Source organism: Pistacia vera, unplaced genomic scaffold, assembly GCF_008641045.1.
Source record: "Pistacia vera cultivar Batoury unplaced genomic scaffold, PisVer_v2 Contig474, whole genome shotgun sequence".
In the NCBI taxonomy this organism is placed as follows: Eukaryota; Viridiplantae; Streptophyta; class Magnoliopsida; order Sapindales; family Anacardiaceae; genus Pistacia; species Pistacia vera.
Window position 1 is genome coordinate 461,005 of NW_022196306.1, and position 17,625 is coordinate 478,629.

A 17,625-nucleotide genomic window follows, 5' to 3' on the forward strand; every position below is an offset into this window, starting at 1 on the left:
TTGATTTAATTAACACAAAATAATAACTATAAATAATAATAATAAAAAAAGAAATGTTAGTCTTACAAAAATAAATACAAAAAGACATACAAAATAACCGATCTTCGTAATTTCTTCCCCTCTTTCTCTTTTTCTTTGTATAAGTCTTGATAGCATTTTTCTTAAAAAAAAAAAAAAAAATCATTCTTGTTTTGAATAGAAAATTTGGCAATGACTGTGGACTCGACAGCCCATAACGTTTTAAGTCTTCCTTTCAAATGGAAAATTTTTAAGTCAAGGTCGCTCACTGACAAACTGTGATAGTTTATTTAATGAAGAAATTAAATATGCACCAGAGTCATGAGTACTTCTTTATTACTTTACTTTCAAAGTTAAAAAGTTAAGAGTTAAGAAATGGGGTTGAAATTTCAAGTCTTGGGTTTTCAGCTACTGGTTTAAGCGATCTCGGATCTTCACACAGTTCTCATTCGCATCTGGTAAGTGCTAATTAATTGACACTTTCTGGTCTGATTTCACTACTTTTGTGTTGGAGTTGAGAATATATTATTGTTTGCTTGAAAAAAATATTATTTTCACACTACAAATTTCTAAAACTTTCATCAGCGTTCCATTTGGGTTAATGGGTTGATCGATATAGCTCTATATATTTATTTACCCTTTTGAAGTCAAATACTTTGCTACTTAACAACCCAAACGAAGAGGGAATTAAACTAATCTTGTAGAATTATTTGTTTCATGGTTTCAACTTTCAATGATATAATGGGAAAGTATTACTGTTGTGGGATTCTTTTCACACCTTGCTTTGCTGACTTGGTGTTTGATACCAACGTTTAATCAAATAATATTATGTATCATAGCAAATTATGTTAATTCTTAAACTATTATGAATTATGTGATTCTCGTGGGTGTGGATAATGACATATAGAATCTAATATTTTGTTTATAGTGTTCTTCACACTTAACTTCTTTTTTATTTGCAGTCGTTTTTCACCAACATCAGCCCATTCTTAATGAATAATTAATTAAATTAACTATGGTTGTTTAGGAGATAGAGACTTGACATTGAATATATGGCTCTGACTTTACATGTGGTAGCCTCTGGTGACTGGAAATACCGTCTGCCCTCTGAGTCTTGATTATTCACAAAGTTAAACATTATTCTCACGCAATTAAGCATCTTCTTCCCCTTCATAGCAAGCAAGAAATCGCTTTTGTACCTTCATGGCAAGAGCTTCCCTTCCCCTTTGAATCTTGTTCTTTTACCTTTAGTCATCTATATCATCTCTGTTTTTGTGTTATTTGAAGTTTTTGTATGTGAAGATGATATGGGCGGCGTTATTACCTACCTTAAGCATAACCGACCATTTACGAGCAGAGAGATCAGCATCAGAGACGGTAACTCCAACTTAACTGGCAGAACAAGTAGCAGTCGTGCAATTTCTAGAGTTGGTTCTGGAATTATTAGCAGAAATCGCAGCATGTCAAGGCAAGCATCGACCTCAGTAACTGTGAATGGTAGCGGCAGTAGCAATCAAGATCAAAAGAAGAAGAAGATTAACAGCATCAAGAAAAAGTATTCTTTCATCCCTGACAATTTCAAAACCCTTGAAGAGGTTCATAATTCTTTTCCTTATTTTTCATTTTTGGTTTCTGCGATTTCTTCAATTTTGTATCCTTTTCATGCATTTAATAATACAATTTGACATATTAGTCGTATGTATATGGATGACGTGATATTCTATGCTCACCAAATGCTTTCATCTTCAACCTAATCTCTTTGTTTGATAGTTGAGTGGTGGGTAGTAACATATATGGTGGCATTCAATTAGTTGAAAGGACTAATGAGATTTTTGGATAATATGGGTATTGTGAGAGGTGGGAGAGATTTATCAATAAAGTGATGGACAGAAATAAATATGAAAAAGTAAATACGATAAGTTTAAATTTTTATATTTATTTTTTTATTATTTTTTATTACGTTATTTGTACAAAAATATTTATAAGATTTATTTAATGGAAGGACCACGTGTTTCACCCGAGGTTTGGTGAAATGACACTTTCTCCACCGACCGTTACGTTCCACCGACTGTTATGATCCGTTGGGAAAATCCGTTATGTAAACAATGTAAAGACAAAAACACCCTTCTCTATTCTTCTTCTTCTTCTCTTTTCTTGTTTCTCCTTTGTCGGAATCTCTTCTTCGCCGGAATCGCACCTGCCTTCCTTCTCACACAAAATCTCCATCCTTATCCAAATCAACACACACCATCATCACCCTTATCCAAATCAAAAAAATTAAAAATCTGGGAAAAAAAAAAGTTGACCTCTGCAAACTCTCTCGGCCGTCGCCACCACCACCAATCTCCGGTAAGTTTAAACTCTCAACTTGCCTTTATAATACAAACCTCTGGCTCTTCTCCCTTACATGGTCAAAAACATTCCTTCTTTACTCTTTTAATCTCAATCTGCGTCCTTTAGATTTCACAAGCTCTTCTCTTTCTTTCTCTAATAACTCTCTTTATAATCCCTCATCTCTATCTTTTCACCTCCATATTAAGGCCTTTATTTTTTGGAAAAAACATGGATCAAAAGAGCTCGTCAATAACACTTCATCAACATCTGTAATTCAAATCTTTTGGGACCTCTCTCTTGCTAAATTGAGATCGAGACCCGAACCTCATTCTGGGTTTGAATGGTCATGTGGAGGGAGCCGGTGATTTTGGTGCCCTTGAAGGGCTAAGGAGGGCCGAACTCTCGGTACGGCAAGCCATGAGACCAGGCATTTCGAGTTCGGCCAACTCGATCTCGATACGATTGAAGTCGACCTGAGACATATCCTTGACCTTGCACTCACGGCCGAAGGTGGTTTTCTTGACGAGCAAAGCCATGGTGAAGATTGGATGGCGGGTGCCATTCCGGCCAATTAATGGGTTGGAGGATTTTGGGGTAGTGGAGGTGTTTTTTTTTTTTTAAGTTTATATCGAAAAAATTACATAATTATCCTTTAATTATTTTTTGAATTTATCATTTTGTCCTTCTGTTTAAGTTAACAGGCGGTGGATGGGAAAGTGTCCTTTGGAAACTTCACGGGTGGGCAACTGTCGTTTGGCCAAACCTCTGGTGGGAATCTGTCCTTGTTTAATTGGCCAAATTTTTGCTAAACTCCAACAACTTGTTTTTGTTCGCTACAGTTCTAATAATAATTGGTTAAACAGGAAACACATTTTTAGTCAAGTCAACTTTTTTGGTTTTGGGAAAAGAAAGGCACCTTTGACGCTAGCAAACAAGAACAATAATTAATTCTTATCTAAAGTTCTAGTGCATGGGCCACTCGTTTGGTAATGGTGGATCACGTGGGAGCCATATTTTCTGGATATTCTCCTCTTGAATTCTTGTGTAAGTAGTGAGAGAATAGAAACTTTCATAAAGAAATAGATAGTGGGATGAAATTATGGAGGTGGACCAGTAGGTTGGCATGAGAGCTAAACTAAAGCCTTTAATTTAGTTCACCCTTAGTTTGAAGGAGTAGATGGATGATACTTTAAGTCTTTAACTACTTTGATTCTAAGATAGAAAACCTTCTTTTTTAATCTTTTTTTGTGATAACTAAAACCTCAGGGATAATAATTTCAAGATATGTGCAGTCAAAATGCTTAAATGAAGGGAAGCTAAAGTTCCACATGAAACCAAAGTCAGAGTTGCTATCTTGACTTTTAGATAAGCAGCCTAAGATTAAAAGTCTATGAACTTAATCTAAGTTTAAAGAATATTCTAAAAAATATCCCATGACAAGAATGCTCTTCCATTTTAGTCCCTGCTACATGTCCTTGTGTAGAGCTCACTTATCATTGGATAACTTTGGACTCACTGCCTAGGAGAATCTATGTTACTTACACTGGAAATTCCTTCTCCTTTTACTAATCATTTATCATTCTGGTTACCCACAATTATTATGTTACTTACATATGTTATGTTAATAAGTATTATGGATTTTTTTAGGATGCTAACTTTTAGTTATAATTTTATACATGTTGCCAATGCCATATAACATCACAGAATTTTGTTTTGTACAAGTATTTGTAATCTTTCTTGTCAAATTTACTGAGTTTCTGAAGCTTGGGAAATGGTATTTCCCGTTTTCAGGTAACAGCAGCCTTGAGAGAAGCTGGTTTAGAATCATCCAATCTCATTCTTGGAATTGATTTCACTAAAAGCAATGAATGGACTGGTATACATTATTGTTCTCGGAATATAATTAACTTGAGTGAAATTGAAGTCCTTTCAGTTAAACAAGAGACCATGCATATCTCTTTCTCATATTCATGCATTATATTGGTTTTAGTCAACCTTGAGAGGAACTCAACATTTAAACTTGGAAAAAAACTAGAATTGCTGCATGACAACCACCAATGAGGACACGCCACGCTAGCATGCCTGACATTTTACGCGTCTCATAGTTGATTGGTTACATGTGCAACTGATTCTAAAGTTTGACACTAGCTCTTATGTAATATTTTTAGCAGGTTGTGCATTTACTATGTAGTTTTATTTAGATTTAAGAAGCAATGTGAATTGAGATGTATATTGGTTGAAGAATGATATATGCTTTATGATTATTGAAACTAATGCATTCATGTTATGATTGAAGGCAAAGTCTCCTTCAATAATCGGAGCCTTCATTTCATTGGAGACACCCCTAATCCATATGAAAAAGCAATCTCTATAATTGGAAAGACAATTGCCCCCTTTGATGAAGACAACTTGATCCCTTGTTTCGGCTTTGGTGATGGTAAGCTCTGATGTTTACTTCTTCTACAAGTTTAATCTGTTGTCTCCTTCTTTCACAATCAATAGGATGATTCTAATTTTTTATTTTCTCATAACAGCTACAACACATGATAATGAAGTGTTTAGTTTTCACACTGATCATACTCCTTGCCATGGTTTTGAAGAAGTATTATCCTGCTATAGAAAGATAGTTCCAAACTTGCGACTTTCTGGTTAGTTCTCAATGATCAAATGAATACAATGTTTTGCTTATCTGAAAAATGACAGCTTTTTAAGTATAATGTATTTGTTTTAAGGGCCAACTTCTTATGCTCCGGTGATTGAAGCTGCAATCGACATTGTAGAGAAGAGTGGTGGGCAGTACCATGTATTAGTTATAGTTGCAGATGGCCAGGTTGAATCTGAAGTCCCCTATCTCTGCCTGTCTCACAGAAATGTACACCCACTTGCATCATATTTATCAATGTGTTTTCTTTTACTGTGAAGGTTACAAGGAGCGTCGATACACATGCTGGAGAGCTGAGTCCACAAGAACAGAAAACAATCCAGGCTATTGTTGATGCAAGGTAGAGTCTTGCCTGGAAGAACAAATTGTGTAATTATTAAACTTCAGTTTGTTTAATTAATATGGAATATGTTTGATAATCTGTAACCAGTTCATATCCACTCTCTATTATTCTTGTTGGAGTTGGGGATGGACCTTGGGAAGACATGAAGAAATTTGATGACAAAATCCCATCACGCGAGTTTGATAATTTTCAGGTACTGCTTTGCTCCACTGACAGCAGACAACTAAGCTCGAAAGCTTTCTAATATTATATCAGGCTTTGTATTTAAGTTTTCTTTTTGCTTGCAGTTTGTTAATTTCACAGCCATTATGTCAAAACAATCAAGTCCTGAAGAGAAAGAAACAGCTTTTGCTCTTGCTGCCCTCATGGAGATTCCCTTTCAATACAGAGCAACCATTGAATTCGGTTTACTCAAGTAAGGATCACTAAATCTTTAATATTCAATCCACAAATGCAGAATGAATATTGTTTTATAGAAGCTTTGCATCAAAGACACTATAAGAATGACGTTCTGGCTTTTGCTTATGTTGTATTGCATTGGACAATAGGCGTAGAACAGGGAGAGCACCGAAGATAGTTCCTCGCCCTCCTCCAATTCCTTACAGTCGTCGTCCTCCACCAGAGCATGTAGTAAGCAACATTGCATCATCACCTGCGATAGATGATCGAACCCAGGTATGATAATGAGAAGATATGAGGATATAAATTGTTACATGAGTAATTTGATCGTAGGAAATTATGTTTTAATCAACTGGAAGAAGGGGAATCAGCTAACTTCCTTTGTATTCTGAATCAGCATGGATTTTTTCAATCTTTCATGTACTGATAATGCTAAATTGTAGGCTTGTCCAATTTGCTTGACTAGTCCAAAGGACTTGGCCTTCGGTTGTGGACACATGGTGAGTTGCAGTACCACAGCTTTTTGATTTTGGTTTCTCTTACTTGATAACATGTCTTAATTTTGAGTTAAAATTTACTTGAACTCAGACTTGTAGAGACTGTGGGTCAAGAGTAACAAACTGTCCCATATGCCGCCAAAGGATCAACAACCGTCTGAGGCTGTATTCTTGATGGCTGATCCAAAGGAAGTTCATGTTTCAAACACATCGACTACCTGTATTATTACGTTTAGGTTTGAGAGAAAACAGTGTGCTTTCAGGTTTTCACAATTGTGTATTTTTTTACATTGTAAATCTCTGTTTTCCAAGCCTGATTTGTGCACTTGTAATAACTATATCCGTGTTCTTTCTTTCATCTCCTCGAAGGGTTCTGCTGTCTTTATCTTCAATAAAAGATTTGTTTATATTATCAGGTTCCATGTTCAAAACTAAATAAGACAAAAAGAAGAAAAAAATTGCAGAATGAAGTATCAAGAAAAGCTCTCAAACTTGTTTACAAAATGCTTCATTTAAAGAAGAAGGATGCAGCAAATGCTATATATTACAGATGCCATTGAATTACAGAAAATTGTCCTCCAAACCACTTCATGAGTCATCTGGTTATAGCACATACATTAAACATTTCATACTTGTAAAGCTTGATGGAAGTTCGCAAGTCCTGGAATATCAGCTAACGAGCTTAAAGCTTCACCACTGCATAGCATTTGAAAGCAGAAAATGCATACTATATCAAAAATATCGCCATATAAAGACAGATTACTCTCGAGGAAAAGACGTTACCTGTAAACAAAAAAGAAAAAAACACTGCCAATAAAGGCCAAACCTTGAATTATTCCATCACAAGCACAACCCACAAAATTTAGCATAACGTTCACAAATTAACCTTTAGGTTTTCAATCAAGGTATCTGAATCCCTAAAATCAGAAAGCATTTGCACAAACAGTAGATCCCATCTCGGAATCTACTTCTTTGGAGCTTTGTCAGTTTTGGAATCCCTGTCAGCTTCCGTAGTATTTTCCTTTCGGATTGGTTGAATTCTCACATAAGGTTTCCTAGTAAGTGTCTCTCCTCTCAGAGCAGCTACATATCTGTCATTTGTATCCTCTTTCCGCTGCAGCTCCCCAAGGTACTCCGCTAGTCTCTCTTGATTTACCTTTCCCATCATCTAATTCACAAGTGAGATAATACAACTGTCAAGACATTTTCATTTGAAGAAAGAACTTGCATTCAGAAAGAAGAAATAGATCCAAATTAAAACCAAGTTTAAATAACAAACTCGAATAAGCACGAATAGTAGTTAGAGAACCAAAAATGGTTGAACATGAGCAACGGAGTAAGACATTAGATCAGTAAGTTAAGAAAGAAAGAAAATAATCTCTTTTCTGCTTCCACAGTTGAATCCACTGTTAGTGAACTCAATATTAATGTTAGACCCATATTGAAGTCCCAAGTTTCTGGATCATATTATTGTAGTTGATCACTAAGAAACAGTGAGTCTTTCTGAGTCAAATGGTAAACTAACATTCACAATCTCAAAATTTCCAATAAAGAAAAGCAAAATAAATTTCAAAATTCAATACTTTTACATACCAATAATACGTAATTAATCTTCAAATATCCCTTAACGAAGGGTAGACTAACGACATCATCATTTGAATAAAGACCATGCTTTTAGAAAGAAAAAGAAAATTAAAAAAAAAAAAAAATTAAAACCAATTCCAAACAACTAACTTGGAGAAGGATGATGGTTAAATAAGAGCAATCCAACAAACAATTATATCAATAAGTCCAAAACAAATATCTCTTTTCTGCTTCTACAGTTGAATCCACTGTTAGAGAGCTGAATACAAGTATAAAACCCTTACTTGATCACTTGAGTTTTTATTTAACTTAACATGATACTATCCATATTTGGCTGTCAAATACCAGTGTATCCTTACTCAACTACGTCCACAATCATGAAAACAATGTTTCAACTACGTCCACAATCATGAAAACAATGTTACACATACAAAACACATAACCTGACTTCAAAAACAAACTCTGTTCTTACTGTACCATTAATCCTATTAATTGCTTCAAGGTTTTAACTTTTGAATACAAAGTTTGTAAATGTAGTATTATTCATCTCATAATCTCGAATTATGGAAACCAAAACTAGATAAACAATTCTATTTCTTCACGTCCCAATCGAATCAAGTTATCACCTTTTTCCCTTTAGCAAAACACTTCCCTCATTCAATGAAAAACCCTAATTCCAATTTTTTTTTTCTTTTTTGTGGGTTCACATCTCCGCCTTAACTACCGTTTGTTTAATTCATCGAATAATTAACGGCTGAAAATTTAATGAATAAATAAGAGGTGATATTTTGATGGAATGAAAATGAAACGTACGAGGGAATCGGGGCGGGCGGTCTGGCGGAGTTGGGCTTCGAGCTGGGGGTTACGAGAGTTGGTAAGCTGCATGACGCAGTAGCCGATCACACCTGGAACGACACCGCATACGGTGGCGAATGCGAAAAAGAAGGGCTTTGAGTCCCTAGTCTTTCTTACTATCCACCTCCATGTCTCACTCTTCTCCCACAGTATCGACATCTCTCTCTCTCAGTTTCCCTAACTCAGTAAGTCGCCATCAATTAATCATTTCTTTTCAAGAGATTGGGCCGCCATTTTATTAATGTAAAGCCCAATACTAAAGCTTGTAAAATGGGCTCGAAAAACCCTACCCAATATAAAGTATTATTTCTTAAACCCAGACATCATTGATGTTTCTCCAAGTAATGTAAAAGGTTATACATTGGTGGGAGTTATGGATAAGCTCCTCGGAAATTGTAATATGAGCCTACAAGTGATGACCAAATATATATATAAATAAGCAGATATTTTTGACTTATTTAATTATTGGCATTGCGGCCATTTCCAGGACCAATATTTGACCAGATCCTATGGTCTCCTCACTCTCAAAGCCACTTCTCACGCTAACAATAAAAACTATTTATCATCATCAACCTTTTCTCTCTTTTCTATACACACACCCACATACTATATGTAAATACACAAGCCACATTTTAATTGACTTAATATTTTTGTATTTTGTATTTATACATGCTATATTAACAAATCGAAGTTAAATTTGACAAACACTTCTCACAAACTTGTTTCTCTAACATTGATATGATGGTTCGCAATTAATCAGCTCGTATATTTATCTGGTGAAATCTATTATAAACTGATCAATTATGAGTTGATACGTTGTGTTGAGAAAAAAGTTATAAAATAGATTTATAAGTATAGTATTACCAAAAAATACACAGCTCATAATTTTTTTTTGAATATGTATAACTATATATACTAACTCCTTTTCATGGATTACCCAACTGACTGGAGCTACCATTTACAGCCTAGCTATCTCATCATCAAATTCATCATCATCGCCCTTTAACCTTTGGCCTTTGCTTTATTATGGTGTGAAAGGTTGCATGGCTTTAGGACTCCAATATTTAACATATATTTGTATTTATTACTTTTAATTCTCTCTAGAGGAATAGTTTATGGAGAAAAAGGATGAAACCCATGTGATATATGGAGCTAAAATGTGAGAGTTTAATTGATGAAGATGATAAAAATATGAGTGGATTCTCTCCTAGTCCTAGCTAGCTAGTATGTTTAGTTAGAGGTTTGAGTTGAGTTGATTATATTAGTGATCGAGTTTGCTTTTTCTGATGGAGCGTATTGGGAAAAAAGAAAGAGTGTTGGAATCTCTTTATGCAAATCAAAACAAAAGCTTCTTAAATGTTCTCCTTCACAACACAGTACTCACATACATAAGGTTGAAGTTATTGTTCTTGTTATCAAATATTGTGCAGGACGATTGGTAAAGACAATAAAAGGGTCTTTCGGCAAAAGAAACCTACATCTCTCTCCCTCGCCGCCTCTCTATCTCTCAAAGTAACTACTGAAATACATAGAGCATAACTCAACTCATCCCATTGTTGATGTGTAAAAATCGTAAAAGCCATCTAAAGATAGCAAACAGAATAAAAGATTGTTACTTATTTCTGAATATTCTGTTTTTATCTACAGTAATTCCTCTGACTCTCTATATTCTTGTATAAGCCTTGTTTCAGTTGCCATCTTTCTCTGATGCAATAGTCTATTTCATGCCAAGCAATACTTAAATACAAAATTTTAAGTCTTTCTTTATATGTTTTCATGTAAATTAAACTATCTAGCTTCTCACAGATCCATGTGTTTTTGATCAAGTATATATTAGAATTGGGGTGTGCAAAAATGAAGTTGTGAATGAGCATAGAGAGAGACCAGTCAAAGATTTTGTGTTTGTAATCATTAAAGTGGTGAGTATGTCTTTACTGATATGAAAATGATATTTTAAGGAAAGGAACTAAAGGAGAGAGCACAACATAGAACAAAATATAACAGTAAAGAAAAAGTAGTTTGGATGGCAGGAAAATTTAAAGTTAACAAAAGAAAAAGCAGACTGTGACGGTGTGCCAGGTAGATTTTCTCAGATGATGATGCTGGGGCCTATCTTCAAGCCATCACCTGTTGAATGATAAAAGTGCTCTTTTTCTCTTTGAGATTAAAAATAAAAGTACAGAGAATCCTCCATATGGACCCATCATCCCATTTAATTCTCCTATACGTGTCCTTTCATACCATCATCCGATCAACCATTTTTATCACCAACACCAATTCACATTCTCATCTTCTATACCTCAGACTCAGTTCGACAGTTTTCCTTTTCTTTATGTAATGCAGTTTGGATAAGAACATGAAATTAACAATACTGGGAAAGAGTCACTCAGAATCATGAAATGGAACTGATGCTAAAGGGTTATAATAAGAGTGAAATATACACCAGAATTCGAGACTGGTCCCCTTGTCAGTTATCAGCCGTTAGATTGAATAACATATTCAAAATATACTAAAGAGTATATGAATGTCGGGGAGCATACACCACCGTCAAGGAAAAGTAACGAATGATTGTATTATTCTATGATTTGATCTATGTACGTATTAAATTAAGTATTCATTTGTTTAATTATTTCCTAAAAGATTATATCTTCTGACAATAAACTATAGGGTTGTCTAGATCATGTCCCTATATGTTTATATTATAATATGTAATTGGATAATCTTTACATCTCCTCTCTTCGTAATCTTCAACTATACAAGTTCGATGATCTCTTTCGAAGCTGCCAGGGGACGGGTTCAATTTATACACATGTGAATTGAATTGGTTTGTTTAATTTGTATGATCTTATTGCATGAGAATGTATTAATGGACTGCCCCACAGCCATCCATCTTCAATTATTGGTCATTTATGATGATATTAAACCGCTGATTAAGAGACGCATTTACAGATTTACATTAACCAACTATATATGCATGCATGCATGCTTGAATGAGAATATCAGTTTCAATTCCAAGAGATTTTACAATTTGATAATATCGCGATAGATTCGGAAAGGGTAATTTCCCAATCAGGGAAGGATAATTTCAACTTTGGTAAGGAGATATATCATGCGATACAGACTCCAAAATTAAAGTCAAAGATCAAGTTGTTTTCCTACTTCTAAGGGTTCAATGTTTATTTCCAATTCAAATTTGTAATGGGTGCTATATAAACCCAACTCTAATATGTTTGGAGGGACGGCAATATCTACACATAACAGGACGACTAGGCTGAGAAAAGAGAGAACTTGAGTCCACTCTAAATGTCTTTAAAGTCCTTTTGCTTCTTTTTATTGTTATTCATATACAATTGTTTTTTTTCCATTATTGATCCATCAGAATTATGTAAACAATTACGTATCTCTCGTTGTTGAGATTTCTTGCATCAACATAACCTAATTAATTTTGCTAAGTAGGTATTCTTGCATTTCAAATGTTGCTTACAGTGTCGTTGGTATGTTGTTCGTAGCTTGCTGGCCATATTACATAATATGCCAAGAGTACAAGGGTGGAAATGCAAATACATGTTGATATACTGTTAATTAATTATAATATTAAACAAATACATTGTGATTAAAATAAGAGGAAGAGACTAGTATTGCGTGTTATAGGGTGTGGACGGCCAGTGGCCCACACAGCCTTTTGAGAGGGCGTCTTATATTTTGTTAGTTTGTGAGCAGGCAAAAGCAGATGAGAGAAGCTTCTTATCCTCCCTGTGGGTTTTCACACAAATCGTTAGACATAGAATCTTTTAAAGCCAAAGTTGTTCTTATTATCATATGATCTATATATTCTCCTTCTTCATCTTAATCCTCCATCATCAACTTAATTACAATTCACCCTCTCCTTAATCCTTATTTCATCTTAAGATTATTATATAATGGCAACCATGTGATAGACTGAAATCTTAAGGGTTAATATTTTGCCCATGGTCCCAATAGTGGCCTATATAGTTCATTATCGTACAAGCCGGTTTAGTACAGGTCCTGTTACATCAATATTTACTCTCTCTCTCTCTTTCTCTCTTTCTCTCCTTCTCTCTTCCTCTAGCTCTCTGATATCTATCTCTTGGCTAGCTTCAATGGCACCTATGAGCCTCCCTCCTGGTTTCAGGTTCCATCCAACAGACGAAGAGCTTGTTGCTTACTATCTTGATCGAAAAATTACAGGCCGCACTATTGAGCTTGAAATTATCCCAGAGATTGATCTTTACAAGCATGAACCATGGGACTTACCAGGTATTTCTTTTTTATATATTTGAATTTTCCTTAGTGATCGAATAAAATGATATGTACCTATATGTTCTTATAGTTATATTAATGATGATGGATGATTTATTATATATATGTATTTATTTGAACAGACAAGTCATATTTGCCTGGGAAAGATATGGAGTGGTATTTCTTTAGCCCTAGGGATAAAAAATATCCAAATGGGTCAAGAACTAACAGAGCAACGAGAGCCGGTTACTGGAAAGCCACCGGAAAAGACAGACCGGTACATTCTCATAAGCGGTCGGTTGGGATGAAGAAGACTTTGGTTTATTATAGAGGTAGGGCTCCCCATGGCATTAGAACTAATTGGGTCATGCATGAGTATCGGTTGCTTGACTCCTTGTGCGGCACTGCTTCCTCTGCTTTAAAGGTATGCTACTAACTTATTACACCTTCTGCAATACTATTTTGTAAATTCTTCTTCTTCTTTTGACATAGATCTATTAGGGTTTAGATAATTCTATGTTCTTGATCAAATGAATTAATGATGCAATCAGATCATTAATTAGTTTTCATTGGATCTCTCTCTATTTGACACTGTTTAGCAAATCTCCATCTTTAGAAAGAATCATTTTGCGAGCATGCATGATCTATGTAGCTCTTTCTTTTTAATCTTTCTCTTTACTAAAGAAGAAATATAGCTTATCACCATGATGATGAAAGACTCTTTGTTCTAGACTTTAGTGTGTAGTTACTCTCATATTTCTTCTGTTTCTGATTCCATTTTTTCTTTCTTTTTGTTTTTCCATCTTTCTTAGCTTGCTTTTAGATCTTTGTATGATACTCTTTTGCCTCATGAGTGAGTGGTTGTGCAAACTTGATGACATTAACAGAGAATTTAATTAATTAATTTAACAATTTTGTACTGCTACAGGATTCTTATGCATTGTGTCGCGTGTTCAAGAAAACAATACAAATTTCTAAAACAAAAGAAGGAAATAATGAAGTACAGAAGGAAACAATGGCGGGGGTCTCAGATGAACAAATGTTAGGAGATGACACAAGTGGGGTTGAAAGTTCCCACGGAAGAGAAGCCGAAGATGAAAATTTCAATTACTCTAATAATAAATTCCCATCTGATACTTCTTCTTCTGATTTCACTCGAGGGACTCCCACTGAAACTGCTGGCACAACAGATGATTTACAAGCTCCATTTGTCTCCGATGAAGCTAACAGTGCAGCTAATATGTATTCCCTTGGCGTCGACTTCTCTTCCAATCTAATTCAGGTACACTAAAAGCACATATATATTCATCATCAAATTCAGGGTTTTTATCAAAGTTCATAAAATATTCATTGAACATGACGTAAGATGATATTTTACAAAACGATTGGTGACATAAGTCAGCATTAGGTCACTTCATTTCTCCAAGATGGGGCCTCACAATTTTTATATTGCAGTAATTTCTGTCTTTATTTGTTCATGATGACATGATTATCTCCTTTACCAAGGCTACATTTCCAGCAAATTTTGCTTTGTTGTTGCTCTATTACCAAGGGGCGCTTGACCTTGACGCTCAAGATTTTAACAACAATTAAATCACTCTTCCTTTAAACACCATCGATCACCCTGTTTGCATTCACACAAAAATGAAAGTACAAATCGATTGGGCGATGCCGATGCGTTGGAAATGGCCCACACTACAATTTTCTTTTGATCTTAAAGTAACAAAAGTTACATGTAATGAAACTCCTTATCTTTTCCAGCATAAAGCTAGCTTCCCATAGCTTCTAAAAATCTCTTAGGCTGACTCAAATATGTCTTTCTTCACCATCTTCTATAACTTCTTTTGACTGACTCAAACCCTCTTTTCTTTTCCATTTTCCTCACTCTCTAGCTCTTCACTGTCACTATCTCCAATGACACATTTCCTTTTTCTCATCTAATTGCAACTAAAATTCAACTCTCATTTCCCCAGTCAAAATAATCTGCCATAATTTCTTTCTGTATAAGATTTACATGGCATTAACCTATATATCACATGCCAGTTTGAACCATTTCCATTTTGATGTTTACTATTATTATATTCGTCAAAGAACGTGACACAACAAAAGTGATTGCTTATCTTGTGTAGTTAATAATTTCAACCTCCTTTTGTGAATGCAGGAAATGCAAATGCCGAACATTTATGCAGACCTTCAATATCCATGTCCATACCCACCATTAGAAGTAGAAGACTTCCCACAAATAAACATAGCGGAGGAGACGAAGCCATCAAAGCCTGAAAATTTGGAGGAGATTTTGATGTATGATAAATACTACAGGGATTACATGAACGGGACACTGGAAGAGATTTTTTATTTGTGTGCTTCTCAAGACAATTCCATGGCGCTCACCATGCGAGAATGATCATCAGATTACTAACAAATTAAATGATACAGCTTTTATACCTGTTTCTTAATTCTCACATATAAATATAAATATATATGTATGCTACTTAATTTTATACTTACAATTCATTGACGACACAAATTAAAGGTTAGAATTAATATTGTATTGGGGCATTAATAACCCAAAATGGGGGATTATTTTGCTAACCACGAGGCAAGTCAAGTCTGTTTTCCAATATTTGCTTTTGCTTCAAGAGAATTGAATTGTACCACTTATACAATCATGGACCCATGGCATGGGCATACCATTATTTCTTTGTTTCTTTCATTTTTTTTTTTTTTTTCTCCTTTTTATTATAATGTTGTTGTAATTGCTGGGTCATTTTTGAAAAAGAAATGGAAAGTATACTTTATTTAAATTTTCTTTTTATTTATTATTGTTAATTTTCTCCAATCATACATATAATTGATCAATAGGTGTAATACTCATTAAAATTTCTTTACAGAACCCACCCATGGGTAGCCCAATGATAAGGGCGAACCAAGGGACCATGCATGATTTTAACCTATAGTTTTAGGTTCAATCCCACACTTATATTTTACTCACGATTTACCTTTGTTTATGATTTATTTGGGGGTTACGTTTCAGTGATGGGTTATTGTGGGATAACTTTACTTAAAGAATAAGAACACCTTAAATAAAGAAAAAAAAAAAAAAGGGCAATTTAATTGATTGCAAACATAATTTCTACTAATGAATAAAAATACAAAATTAGCAATGAAAATTAAATTATATAAAAATAGGTCAATAATTGCTCAGGATATAGCTAGTTAAAATAAATTAACCAAACACTAAGAACTCCCTTAATTACAGGAAATTCCTACGTTTCTGGTCGGTAAGGTTACCAAGAAGAAAGGGTGATCAGTGGGGGTAACCTTACGTTAACGGTATCCTAGTTGGACCCTTAATTAAAGGCTGTCATGTTGTAGGTTTTCGGCCCAACTATGGCTGAAGCAAACACAACACAGTATTGGGATTAAGCTCCAATCACACCATCTTAAACAATTAATCAGAAATGGGTTATGATTGCCTTAATAACAATGCACGCTTCGATGGATTATTGGGCTTTTTTCTTTCGGCATTCTGGGCCTTTACTTGGCCGGCCCATTATCCGGCCACTAAGCCATATGGGTTTAACACCAAGCTCTATTTGACATGTGTTAGTTTGATTTTTTATAGGGTGCGTTTGGTTTACTATTCCTATCCATATTCCAAATCCTATTCCCAAAATACTTGTTTGTTTAATTATTTGGGAAATATTATTATATTTTTTAATTACTTTTAGACCCTTTAAGTTTATTAATTTCATTAAATACCCCAGGAAAAAAGTTTAAAAATTAACAAAAACACCCCTACTCACCCATAGTTGTCAGATTCTGGCAACCACCGTCAATGGTTGCTGAAATTTGTCACAACTACCTAAAAACCACCGGAACTGGCCGATAAGTCGCCGATCTGGTCTTTTCTGGCCGTTGACAGTTGGAAAAGGCTAGATCGACACACGTGCGGCCAGATCCTATCGATCTGAGTCATAACGCCAGATTTAGACCAGATTCTGGCGGTGATGACTGGAATCTGGCACTGTGGTTAGGTGAGGGTGTTTTTGTCATTTTACAAAAAATTTATATATTGGGGTATTTAGTTAAATTAGTAAACTTAGGGAGTTTTTTTTTTTTTTTTTTTTGTAAATTTTTAAATTTTACCTCATAATAATAATCATATCCAACTATCCAATACTATCCCTAAAATCCTATCCAAAATAATAAACCAAACGCACCCTAATTATTCTAAAGAAAATTTCAACTCTTATATTCATGGTATAACAAGATTTTTAGAACTAATGCTTCTTTCATGTTAGTTGTGAAGGAGACAATGTGAGAGCTCAATTAACTAATGCTGATTTAATTATCCCATTTGAAACCATATCTAGTGTCAGAAATTGTATTTGTCTATCATTCACCTTTCCTCATGCTAGGCGTGCATGGGTTAGGGTCCAAACCTAGACCTCTTATTATCCCAAACAAACGTGATTATGGTACCATGATAAATAAGTTTGGGTAAAATTCACTCTAAAAAACTAACTCAAATGAGAAGGCTACCAAATTAGTGATGTGAGACAAATACAACTTCTAACATATGGGATAATAGATATCTTAATCATTGTTTGGTTTGAATGAGTAAATACAAAAATTCAAAGGCAAAATACGCAAAATACTGAATAGTAAAG

At 34.7% G+C, this 17,625-nt stretch overlaps 3 protein-coding genes across 9 annotated transcripts; 2 read left to right on the plus strand and 1 right to left on the minus strand.

Moving 5' to 3' along the window:
- The first annotated feature begins 347 nt into the window (after window positions 1-347).
- LOC116146230 (E3 ubiquitin-protein ligase RGLG4) lies at window positions 348-6,611 on the plus strand. Of its 7 annotated transcripts, none has more exons than XM_031431632.1 (12): window positions 348-476; window positions 1,306-1,613; window positions 4,144-4,228; window positions 4,649-4,789; window positions 4,887-5,000; window positions 5,085-5,182; window positions 5,275-5,354; window positions 5,445-5,550; window positions 5,645-5,772; window positions 5,906-6,032; window positions 6,200-6,256; window positions 6,345-6,611. In XM_031431632.1, exons 2-12 carry the CDS (start codon window positions 1,326-1,328, stop codon window positions 6,426-6,428), a joined length of 1,308 nt encoding a protein of 435 aa, XP_031287492.1. In that variant the 5' UTR covers window positions 348-476; window positions 1,306-1,325; the 3' UTR covers window positions 6,429-6,611. The 7 variants fall into 7 exon arrangements, with proteins under 7 accessions (XP_031287492.1, XP_031287489.1, XP_031287491.1 ...); XM_031431629.1 differs by having other exon boundaries at window positions 361-476; window positions 1,096-1,613; XM_031431631.1 differs by lacking the exon at window positions 348-476 and adding an exon at window positions 1,053-1,224.
- A 439-nt stretch (window positions 6,612-7,050) lies between these two features.
- On the minus strand, window positions 7,051-8,892 carry LOC116146231. Its single transcript, XM_031431637.1, has 2 exons — window positions 8,651-8,892; window positions 7,051-7,421 (listed from the first exon to the last, which is right to left on the minus strand). The coding sequence occupies exons 1-2, from the start codon at window positions 8,849-8,851 to the stop codon at window positions 7,218-7,220; spliced, it is 405 nt and encodes a 134-aa protein (XP_031287497.1). The 5' UTR covers window positions 8,852-8,892; the 3' UTR covers window positions 7,051-7,217.
- Window positions 8,893-12,733: 3,841 nt separating this feature from the next.
- LOC116146228 (NAC domain-containing protein 45) lies at window positions 12,734-15,675 on the plus strand. Its single transcript, XM_031431628.1, has 4 exons — window positions 12,734-12,970; window positions 13,096-13,376; window positions 13,881-14,234; window positions 15,114-15,675. Exons 1-4 carry the CDS (start codon window positions 12,814-12,816, stop codon window positions 15,354-15,356), a joined length of 1,035 nt encoding a protein of 344 aa, XP_031287488.1. The 5' UTR covers window positions 12,734-12,813; the 3' UTR covers window positions 15,357-15,675.
- The last annotated feature ends 1,950 nt before the right edge of the window (window positions 15,676-17,625 follow it).